The sequence below is a fragment of the Somniosus microcephalus genome, chromosome 12, assembly GCF_052327205.1.
Source record: "Somniosus microcephalus isolate GS21.2 chromosome 12, FLI_Smic_1.0, whole genome shotgun sequence".
In the NCBI taxonomy this organism is placed as follows: domain Eukaryota; kingdom Metazoa; phylum Chordata; class Chondrichthyes; order Squaliformes; family Somniosidae; genus Somniosus; species Somniosus microcephalus.
This window is the reverse complement of record NC_140998.1, coordinates 19,682,916-19,694,996: the sequence shown is the minus strand read 5'-3', so window position 1 is coordinate 19,694,996 and position 12,081 is coordinate 19,682,916. Positions and strand designations below refer to the sequence as shown.

General features: G+C 43.3%; 1 protein-coding gene across 2 annotated transcripts in view; it reads right to left on the bottom strand.

Moving 5' to 3' along the window:
- cep128 (centrosomal protein 128) overlaps positions 1-12,081 on the bottom strand; it is a 428,165-nt gene that overhangs the window by 382,315 nt on the left and 33,769 nt on the right. For both annotated transcript variants that reach the window (XM_086002651.1, XM_086002652.1), the window contains exons 6-7: positions 9,696-9,787; positions 8,808-8,880 (exon numbers count right to left, since the gene is read on the bottom strand). In XM_086002651.1, the coding sequence (XP_085858777.1) occupies positions 8,808-8,880; positions 9,696-9,787 (165 nt within the window). The remainder of the gene's footprint in view (positions 1-8,807; positions 8,881-9,695; positions 9,788-12,081) is intronic.

Below are 12,081 nucleotides of genomic sequence, written 5' to 3'. Positions count from 1 at the left end.
GGTGTGACCACCTCCTGATACACAGAGTCCAGGTACTTCTCCCCCTCCCTGATGTGTCGCAGTATCTGAAGCTCAGACTCCAACTCATCAACACGGAGCTGGAGATCCTGTAGCAGCAGACACTTGTCACAGATGTACTCACCGTTAGCCTCAATGGGGTCTACCGGCTCCCACATCTCGCAACAGTAACACATCGCCTGCTCCATTCTATGTAATTAATTTAAAAAAAATTTATTGTTAGTTATGGACACCCTCTTCCCGATTATAGATGCTAGTATTCCCTTTAATTAATTGGATTTAAATTAAATCAATCCCTCTAATTACACCAGTTAAATGGTTTACCAATTCAATTCAATTCAAATGCTTTATTGGCATGAAAGTTTACAGGGAACCATATTGCCAAAGCTTACATAACAAAAAGTACAGTTTTCCAACATTCTGTAGGTGTCAAACAATTTTGACCTTCGTTGGGTACATACAATATTACTTTAAACAATATTAATTTAAACAGTCTTTGTACATCATTGGGTACATTCAGTATTAATTTTAAACAGTCCTCAGGTTGTGACATGTTGTTACATATTTGGCACCAAGGTATGGTCTGTCTCCTTCTCCCAGGACTAATCTTAATTTTGACAGGTCATCCAATTCCTTGAAATCTGGGGTTGTTTGGCTGAGCTTGTCAAATAATATGTTTCTTGATGTGTTGAATTTTTCGCATTTTAGGAGGAAATGCATCTCTGTCTCAACCTCGCCGGCCAGACATTGATCACATATTCTATTCTCTCTAGGCTGCCAGGATTTCTTGTATCTTCCTTTTTCAATTGCCAGTTGGTGGTCGCTTAGTCTGTACCTGATGAGGGTCTGTCTCTGTTTTGTGTCTCTGATAGTCGAGAGATAGTCTGCCAGTTTATATTCTCTTTTTAGGGCCCGGTAACATTCTAATCTGCTTTGGCTTTTGGTTATTTTGTTCCAATGTTCCAGGTAGGTTTCTTTGCATTGTTTAATGATTTAGTTCACTCGGATTGGTGTTTGGACAGCAGTGTTGGTCTGGGACTGGTCAGGGTCCGGCTGAGTAGGAGCGCTTAGTTTCAGTAGCAGCTGACTCAGGGGACTCTTTTCTGGGTTTAGCTCTTGGGTCTGGAAGGCTTTAAAATGAAGGGTGTCTGGGGAGCTAGATTTGAGGTGATTTAGGAAGTTTAGTGCTCGTTTTTGGATGTTTATTATCAGTGGGTATCTGCCTAGTTCGGCTCTGCATGCATTTGTTGGTGTTTTCCTTTGGGTGCGAAGGATGCTTCGGCAAAATTCTGCATGTAGGGCTTCTATTGTGTGTTTTTCCCATTTAGTGTAGCTATGGTGATTGAGCGGGCCCCATACTTCACTACCGTACAGCGCAATGGGCAGGATTATGCTGTCAAATATTTTGAGCCAGATTTTGATTGGGATTTGGATGTTGTAGAATTTTCTTTTTATTGCATATAGGGCTCTTCGGGCTTTTTCTTTTAGTGCATTCACTGCTATGCTGAAGCTCCCTGATGCTGTAATGGTTAGACCAAGGTAAGTGTAGCTCATAGTGTGTCCTATGATGGTATCACTGAGAGTAAACTGGTATTTGTTTTCCTGACACCTGGCCCTTTTTTGAAAAATCATGATGTTGGTTTTCTTTAGATTTACTGTTAAGGCCCAATTTTGGCAGTATTTGTCGAGTAGGTCTAGTTGTTGCTGTAATCCCCGTTCTGTGGGAGACAGCAGAACCAGGTCGTCCGCATAGAACAGGGATTTCACTTCTCCATCCAGGAGACGGAGACCCGGTGACTCGCTTTGCTCCAGCATGTCTGCTAATTCATTTATGTATATGTTGAACAGGGTCGGGCTCAAATTGCAGCCCTGCCGGACGCCTCTTCTCTGGGTGAAGAAACCGGTGCGTTTGTCTCCAATTTTGACACCGCATTTATTTTTCAGATACATCGATTTAATAAGGTCATAGACTTTGCCCCCTATTCCACACTGAAGAAGTTTATAATAGAGCCCTTCGTGCCAGATAGAGTCAAAGGCTTTCTTGAAGTCAATGAAACAAGCGAATATTTTCCCATTTTTTGTTTGGTGTATATGTTTTTCAATGAGAGTGTGAAGGGTATAGATATGGTCGGTGGTGCGGTGTTTTGGAAGAAAGCCTATTTGATTTTTTCTAAGGATATTATGTTTGTTAAGAAAATCCAGTAATCTACTATTTAGAATACTGCAGAATAACTTCCCTAGACAACTGTTGACACAGATGCCGCGGTAGTTATTTGGGTCTGATTTGTTTCCACTTTTATATATGGGAGAGATGAGTCCTTGGCACCAGATATCGGGAAAACAGCCTGAACGTAATATGATGTTGAATAACTTGAGTACCGCACCCTGCATCTCCATATTGCTGAACTTGAGCATTTCATTTTTGATGTTGTCTGGACCACAGGCTTTCTTTAGGTGGAGGGATTTTGTTTTTGTGGACAGTTCTTTCCATGTGATTGGGGAGTCTAGAGGGTTTTGGTTGTCTTTAATTGTTGCTTCTAATGTGTGGAGTTTTTCTGTGACATGATGTTGACTTGGGTTTGTTTCGTTTATTGGGATGTCTTTGTAGAGGTTTTGAAAATGTGTTCTCCAGATGTCGCCATCTTGGATTGGTAATGCTTGCAATTGTGTTGTACTCAGGTTATTCCACATATCCCAGAATTGATTTGGATTAATGGAGTTTTCAATTTCTTCGAGTATTTTGTGGGTATAATTTTGTGTTTTGTTCCTAATGGTGTGTTTATATCTTTTGAGGGTCTCATTGTATCTAATACGTAGGTCTGGATTGTTTGGTTGGCGATGCTTTTGGTTTGATATTTTTCCTCAGGTCTTTTCTGGCATTTTTGCATTCGTGGTCAAACCATTTCTCATTTTTATTTTGTCTTTTGTAACGTTTCCTCTTCTGTTTCACAAGGTCGGCTTTTACAGCTGCCTCATGGAAGATCATATTTATATCATCTATGGCCATGTTTACACCATCTCTGGTGATCTCATATAGATTTTCTTTAAATTTTGATATTTTACTTGAGAGATCAGGTGAATTTAGTGCTGTGATGAATTTATCTCCACTGTCTGGGGCCCATCTGTATGTCTGGTTTATTTTATGGAGCTTACTGGGTTCCTTTTTTGTGTCTGTAGTTTGGGCAGAAAGTTTAAGGTACACATTTATTTGGTTATGGTCTGAGAGGGGGGATTGCTGCCTGACAGTGAATGCGTTGATATCGCAGGGGTCCAGGTCAGTGATTGTATAATCCACCACACTAGACCCAAGAGTTGAGGAATATGTGAGTCTCCCTAAGGAGTCCCCTCTGAACCTACCGTTAACTATGTACAGGCCTAAGGCTCGGCAGAGTTGCACTACCTCCCTACCGCTTTTATTTATTTCACAATCAAGGTTGTTCCGATTTGCGATGGCTGGTGTGACATATAAAGGGGTCTGGCCAAACACATGGTTGTTGCCCTGTGGGTCTATGAAGTCAGGTTCACATCCGGTCCTTGCATTTAGGTCCCCACATAGTAGCACCTTTCCTTGGGCCTGGAAATGGCTGATTTCCATGTGGAGAGTATCAAATAACTCCTCTTCAAAATATGGCGATTCTATTGGAGGTATGTAGATCGCACATAAGTAAACATCTTTTTTTGCTATTCCTATATTTTTATCTAATTTTAGCCATACGTGTGATTTTCCCTGTTTTATCGGTGAGATGTGTTTGTCCAGTTCTCCTTTATACCACACCAAGATTCCCCCGGAGGTTCTGCCCTTGCGTGTCTTAGTGTTCTTTACTGAGGGTACAATGATTTCATGGTACATTGGAGGACAGTGGGTGGGCACGTCCTTTTGGCACCATGTTTCTGTTAACACAATTATATCAATGTCTTTTATAGCTTTTAGGAATTCAGGGTCTGTACTCTTCATCCCAAAAGTTGAGGAGCGGAGACCCTGGATATTCCAGCAGCTTATGTGGAAAGAACGCATTTATATAGTTCAAAAAACGAAATAAAATGGACCTATTTTGTGGGATGAGTGTGAAAACACTAGTTTCTATAATGCTAAATGACGATTTAGTATAAATTTCATGAGGCATGCACATACTGCTATCTAGTAATAGTAATGATAAAATAACAATAATGATAATGATAAAATAACAATATTAATAATTTAGTGCATTCCTCTTCGGCTTTCTATCAGGGTGCTCATCATCGTCATGATCTTTCTCAGTTCTTGGTCTACAGTCTGTGGTCTAGAGGGGGGTCTGGGGTCAGGTACAAAAGCACGGTTCTGTTGTTGGTTTTGTATAGGGGGGTGGGGGACATTGGTGGTCCTGTTTGGGTTAGGGCTCCCAATGGTAGAGGGGGTGGGAGGGCTGCGTCTTTTGGCAGTGTTCATGAGGTTTTTTGCGAAGACCCACATCCGCTGTTTGAGTAGATGTATTTCGTCATAGAGGTCCCTTGTGTTGATGTTTGGGTGATGGGCCAGGTAGACGTTGGGGAGGGCAGTACATCTCGTGTCGATCTCCCTGTTGGTGTTGTGGATTATATAGGCTGGGGTGTCCTTTCTGGGCAGTAGTGTGGAGATCACGATCCGCGCCTCGGGGAATTCCCTGCTGGCCTTTTCCGCCATCCTGCTCACCGCCCTAGCAGTGTTTTCCCGTAGGGTGCGTAGGTCGTTTGTGCCTGTGTGGATCACAAGCCATTTGGGGCTTCCAAGGGATTCTTTGTTCAGGATCTTCATTGCATGGCCTGTGTTGCTGCACCATTTTTTCAGGACTTGATGACCTGGGAACATCCTCTGGGGGTCCAAAAACTTTCCGTTGGAGTCGGTCAGCAGGACCGCCTGAGGGGCTGGCTTTTCAGACTCGGTAGCAGTAGTCTGGGCAGGACTCGACTGAGGGCTGGTTGTTGGCTGGGTTTCTGGGATAGGCTGTGTGGCAGGAGCAGGGTTTGGGGCCTTCGGTGTGTTGTCGCAAGGTGTGGGTGTGACATCCTCGTGTGGGGGGGCATCCGACGGGTTATGTGTCCCTGTGTGTGTTGTTTTTGTGTCATCAGGTTTTTGGACCTTAAGAGGTTTGTGTTGCCTGCTGAGTTCAAATTTCTGCCTTTCTACGGCCTCCATCGTTTTGTTTAGATGAGTACGGAGTTCTTTGATCTCATTTCTTTGCTCCTCTACGATCTTTCTCAACTCGTGGATGGTGGACTCGTTTTCCGTTTTCAGCTGTTTGAGTTCCTCCTTCAAATTCTTGGCCTGTGTTTCTCTGTATTCGTTGAAATCGAGTTCTAGTTTGGACAGATTCTCCTTCAGCAGTTTGTTTGCGTTGAGAGGTGTGGGGGGGGGGGGGGGGTGGAGATGGTCAGGGAGGTGTTTGCCTCTGCTGGTCTCTCCTCTTCTTCCTCCGCTTGGCTCTCATCATCCTCTGTTCGACTCTCTTTTGCCTCCTGTCCATTGGTCCTCTTTGTGTCTGCCTTAGTTTTCAACTGGGGGAATTCCTTTTCAAAGGAGTCCAGATTTTCTACATTCCCCTGTATCATGATCTTTCCTTTTTTGTTGTAGTAGCTTATGGTTAGCAGGGGGTCATCTTTATCTAGATTTCCATCTTTACATATTTTCAGTCTGCCTCCCTGGCCTACAGCACAGAGACCCTAGAAAAAAACTGCAGAATTTAAGATTGTAATAAAAAGAAGAAATACTCACCAACCAATCCAACCAATCACTTACCTCCTTCCTGGTGACGTCACACTTCGATTACTTTTGACCTCTCTCCCCTGCTGTTGAATTGGTATGCCTCGCCTCGCCCCTCCTTTTAAAGTTGCCGCGCTGCCTCTACCTCACGCAGGTCCGCTCTGGTCGGGCGTCGCTGCTCACTGCACTCCCAGGTCAGCCGCTGTGGTCGGGCCTCGCCTCGCCCCTCCTTTTAAAGTTGCCACGCTGCCTCTACCTCACGCAGGTCCACTCTGGTCGGGCGTCGCTGCTCACTGCACTCCCAGGTCAGCCGCTGTGGTCGGGCCTCGCCTCGCCCCTCCTTTTAAAGTTGCCGCGCTGCCTCTACCTCACGCAGGTCCGCTCTGGTCGGGCGTCGCTGCTCACTGCACTCCCAGGTCAGCCGCTGTGCAGTGACCTGACTTGAAGGGGAAAAATTTGCAGGGCTACGGGGAAAGAGCAGGGGGGAGTGGGACTAATTGGAGAGCACAGGTCCGATCGATAGAAACTATTTCCTCTGGTGGGGGAGTCCAGAACAAGGGAGCATAATCTTAAAATGAGAGTTGGGCCATTCAGGGATATGTCAGAAAACACTTCTGCACACAAAGGGTCGTGGAAATTGGGAACTCTCCCCCAAAAAGCTGTTGAGGCAGGGCGGGGGTACATTGGAAATTTTGAAACTGAGTTTGATGGATTTTTGTTAGGCAAGGATATTAAGGGTGATGAAACCAAGGCAGGTAGATGGAGTCAAGATACAGACCATCCATGATCTAATTGAATGGTGGAACAACCTCGAGGGGCTGAATGGCCTCCTGCTCTTATGTCCCTTCTGTGCCGTATGATTCCAACGAGGAGAGCATTGTGGATTTTTGGACATTTGGGAACAAGATAATGAACGTCTACAAACCATGTGGGATGCCAAGTTGCAAGCTTTATTTCCTTTTACAACAAGCTACACGTCCTTCAGTGCAATGGATTTGAAGTGTACAAGAGGCTTTAAATTCAATCTCCTTCAAAATTCAAACATCTTAATCCGAGTCGATTTATGCCTTGCCTTATAGGTGTTCCAACAGCAAGGAATAGTCACTTCATTTTAGAATTAATTAAGCATCAATAAAGGAAGAACGACAGACTCAGATTCATCGTGCCGACATCCTGGAAACAAACCCAAGCACCAGAGTTAAGCCCATCAAACCGCTTGAGAAGATGGCCCACCATCACCTACTCAGGGCAATTAGAGACAGGCAATAAATGCCAGCCTTGCCAGCAACGCCCGCATTCCAAGAATGGTAAAAAAAAAAACTTAGAACTGCCTTCGTAGCCTCAGATTAATCCCGCCAGTTAGTATCTACCTCAGTAGGTTGCAGACACTTACTGTTTAATATTAAGACACTAACTATTATTTTTAAGTGTGTTCATAAAGAAATACTAGTTTTTCTGGCCTGGCTTTGAAGATTTTGGCAAGAAGTTAAGGCATTCGCTCAGCAACTTATATGTATCCTAATGGTGATTGGTAGTGGATACGTTAGTATAATTTGGAATGGTTCGAGCGAGCCAAATTCAGGCAACTTGTTCTTCCTCGGGTAGGGAGATGAAGAATTTCCAATTACAGGAAACTTTGGTTTATCCGGAGGTTGTATGTCCGGAATACTCGATCTAACGGCAAAAATCAGGAGCCGTTTTCTATAAGTTTTTTTTAGTTCTCGTTCTTTTTTTCCCCCCAGTCAGGCACTGCAAGGTCTGTAGCTATAGCAACAGCTTCAGCTAGAGACGCTTGCAGCTGCAGCCGACTCTTTAGAAGCTGTTGCTAAGCAACAGTGTTTGTTGTCAGATACGGAGATGAAAACCTCCGTATGCTTCAACATTAACTTTGTATGTCCGGCAGTTTTGATAGATCGGCAACACGCCGGTCCCGTCGGTGCCGGATATCACAAAGTTTCCTGTAGTTCTTTGATGAGGAATTAAGGTGAAAGGGTTAAGGATTCTCTGGTGCCCTTTGATTCATATTCCTTGGGTTTAATGGCGTACCAACGCAAGTGTTCTTGCAAGAGCAGCTACTTAAAATAGCATGAGCATGGAGAAGCAATATCCAAAACACTAGAAAAAAAGGGATATTAGCAGTTCTTGAAGGACTTATTCATGTGGCAAACAAGGAAAAGGGCTTTGTTTAAGTTCCTATCATTCTCAAAAACATAATTAAAAGCAGAAATGCTTCCGTTATTCCACCGAGGCACTTTTGATCTGGACAGCCTATTGGAATTCCTGCCTCAAGCTCCTGTCCACCTTTAATCAAGCTCCATCCTTGAGGATTGAGTGTTCTGAAATGAAACAAGACAAGCTCCCCTTTGTCAACATGGATGCACAGAAGCTAGCTGGCTGGTATTCCCATGCAGTGCTTTAATTAATTTAAAAATTAGATTTCAAAATATTTAAACAATGATACCGGGATGAAAGGAAGAAAGACTTGCATTTCTATCGCACCTTTCACAACCTCAGGACATCCCAAAGCGCTTGACAACCAGTGAAGTACTTTTGAACTGCAGTCACTGTTGTAATGTAGGAAACGCGGCAGCCAATTTGCACACAGCAAGCTCCCACAAACAGCAGTGTGATAATGACCAGATAATCAGTTTTAGTGATGTTGATTGAGGGATAAATATTGGCCAGGACACCGGGGAGAACTCCCCTGCCCTTCTTCGAAATAGTGCCAAGGGATCTTTTACGTCCACCTGAGAGAGCAGACGGGGCCTCGGTTTAACGTCTCATCTGAAAGATGGCACCTCCGACAGTGCAGTGCTCCCTCGTTACTGCACTGAAGTGTCAGCCTAGATTTTGTGCTCAAGTCTCTGGAGTGGGACTTGAACCCACAACCTTCTGACTCAGAGGCGAGAGAGCTACCCACTGAGCCACGGCTGAATGAAAGGACAATTTCTCACTTTGGTTAAATAAATGCAACGTCAAATCACTTGCACCAACACAGTATGTTCGCTTGTTTTGCTACTCATAAACCTACGCGAAAATGCATTTTTGGACTGAATATATTTTTTAAACTCACAGTTTCTGTTCTGGACACCTCTTGGACTCTCTCTGATAACGAGTTCACAGCTTTTCGAGTTTCCACATCAGCCCTGTTTTGGAAACAGATTTTAGATTTCATCTATGTCGAAAGTAAATAGCAAACCCGATTGCCCTGGAGTCTCCAGGAATTGAAGATTAATCTCCAGGGCAATGATGTGAACGACCCAGGAGAAAAATATCAGCATCTGTATTAAAATTATTAGTTATAAAAAATATTGAAGATGGGGGGGGAAAAGAGAGGTGATTTTGAATGACAATCAAGGATCATCCAATCGCCTTTCCAATGGTGTAGGAAGGCAGTGCGCTGTGAGGATGGGCGTGCTGGGCAGCCAACGGCAGGAGCGGGGCAGTTGAAGGCAGGAGGTCACGTGATGAGACCTCCTGGAACACATGCAACCAAAGTTGGCAACCCTAATGCAGACTAGTTTGGATAAGTCAATACAGGAAACTCTCTGGTATCCGGCACTGACGGGACCGAGCTGGTGCCGTACCATCAAAACTGCCGTAGAAACCAGCGCTAATGTTAAAACATACGGAGCTTTTGAGCTCCGTGTGAATCAACAAACCCTGTTGCTTAGCAACAGCTTCAAAACAGTCGGCTGCAGCTTAAAAGCATCTCTGTAGCTAAGCAACAGCTTCAGCTAGACCTTGCAGAGGCTGACTGGAAAAAAAAAAGCAACAAGTAAAAAAACTTATAGGAAACGGCTCCTGAATTTTGCCGGTAGATAGAGCTTTCCGGACATTTACGAAAGTTTCCTGTAATTGTATGGAGTCGACTAGCTCTAGTTCCTTGAGCATGCTTGCCGCTGAAAGGGTACCTAAGAAAACAGACCCAAAAAAAATGCTTTCACCCCGCAAACCATACCTATCTCGCTTTGCTATTTCCTGCTCAACTTCTTCTCCAAGCCGTAGCTGGTCACTGCTGAGGTCTCTTAGTGACTGATGCAATGTATGTACCTGCAGGAAAAGGCAGAAGTCTTCACTGGATCACATTTATAAACTGCCAAATGCAGTTATATTTCTACACTAAAAATATCAGTCTTATTTCATGACTTTTTTTTTTTAAAACACAATTGAGAACACCTTAGAGATCCAGAGTTTTCCCCTGTGCTGCTTAGAGATGAAGTTAATGGAAGGTCTTAATTGGGTTGAGGAGCTACAATGGATGGTGCCAATTCCCAAATACAAGTAGGAGAGGCTGGGTGACCGACACATGAAAAACAATTCATGTCTTCAAGTCAAGGCTCTACAGCAGAGTAGAGTTTGGGATAAAAATAAGCAGAGAGGAAGGGACAGAGAGAGTAACAAAGGTAATAAGGCATCAGTGATTAAGGTGACATCAGGGAAAAATAGAAATAAGTCAAAGCTGAAGGCACTAAATCTGAATGCACAAAGCATTCGCAACAAAATAGATGAATTAATAGCGCAGATAGAAATTAATAGGTTTAATCTAATAGCCATTACGGAGACGTGGTTGCAATGTGGCCATGGTTGGGAACTAAATATTCCAGGATACTTAACTTTTAGAAGGGACAGGCAAAATGGAAAAGGAGGAGGGGTAGCCCTGATAATAAAGGATGGGATAAAGACAGTGGAGAGAAAGGATCTTAGCTCTGAAAATCAAAAAGTAGAATCAGTTTGGGTGGAGCCAAGGAACAACAAGGGGCAGAAAACGTTGGTGGAAGTTGTTTATAGGCCCCCAAACAGTAGTTGTAATGTAGGGCAGAGTATAAATCAGAAAATTAGAGGTGCATGTTTCAAGGGGGACTTTAACCTACATATAGACTGGGCAAACCAAATTTGCAGTGATAGTGTGGAGGACGAATTCATGGAATGTATGCAAGATAGTTTTCTAGATCAGTATGTTGAGGAACCAACTAGGGAACAGGCTATTTTAGATCTAGTATTGTGCAACGAGAAAGAGTTAATTAATAACCTTGTAGTAAAGGGGCTTTTAGGGAAGAGTGACCATAATATGATAGAATTTTATACTGAGTTTGAAAGTGATTTAGTTAAATCCAAAACTAGGGTCTTAAATCTAAACAAAGCAAACTACGTAGGTATGAGGGGCGAGTTGGCCTAGATTGGGAAACTACATTAAAAGGTATGACGGTAGAGAAGCAATGGCTTGCATTTAAAGAATTAATACATAATTTACAACAAATATACATTCCTTTAAGGCACAAAAACCCCACAGGAAAAGTGGTCCAACCATGACTAACAAGAAAAGTTAAAGATATTATTAGATCAAAGGAAGAGGCTTATAATATAGCCAAAAAGAGTAGTAAGCCAAAGGATTGGGAGGATTTTAGAATTCAGCAAAGAAGGACAAATAAATTGATAAAGGGAAAATAGAATGACACTAAACTAGCGAGAGACATAAAAACAGACTGCAAAAGCTTCTATAGGTATGTAAAAAGAAAAAGATTAGCGCAAGTAAATGTGGGTCCCTTACAGGCTGAGACAGGAGAAATGATCATGGGGAATAAGGAAATGGCAGAGAAATTAAACAAATACTTTGGCCTAGAAATTCAGTATCGCCACGTTTGGGGCGCTACAGTCGGGCGGCCGCTAAAGTTTGCGCCCGGCGCAAGTTCGCGCCATCTTCGCCGATATTCAGTCGCATCGCCCCAAGAGGTTGCTGCTGCGCTAAAACAGGCGATGCACGACTATCATTAGGCGCTAGCGCCCAACATCTCCTCCTCCTAAGGCGCTAGCGGCTGGCGCAAACAACTGAATTTCTAGGCCTTTGTGCCTGTCTTCACGGAAGAAGATGCAAAAAACTTCCCGGAAATAGTGGAGAACCAAGGGTCTAGCGAAAATGAGAAACTGAAACAAATTAGTATTAGTAAAAAAAAAAATAGTACTGGAGAAATTAATGGGACTGAAAGCTGATAAATCCCCTGGACCTGATGGGTTTTGAAAGGGGTGGCTATAGAGATAGTGGATTGGTTGTCATTTTCCAAATTTCCATAGATTCTAGAATGGTTCCCGCGGATTGGAAGAAGGTAGCAAATGTAACCCCACTATTTAAGAAAGGAGGGAGAGAAAATGGGGAACAACAGACCAGTTAGCCTGACATCAGTAGTAAGGAAAATAATAGAATCTATTATTAACAATGTGGTAACAGGGCACTTAGAAAGTAATAATAGGAATGGGCAGAATCAACACGGATTTATGAAAGGGAAATCGTGTTTGGCGAATCAGTTAGAGTTTTTTGAGGTTGTAACTAACAGAATAGATAAGGGCGA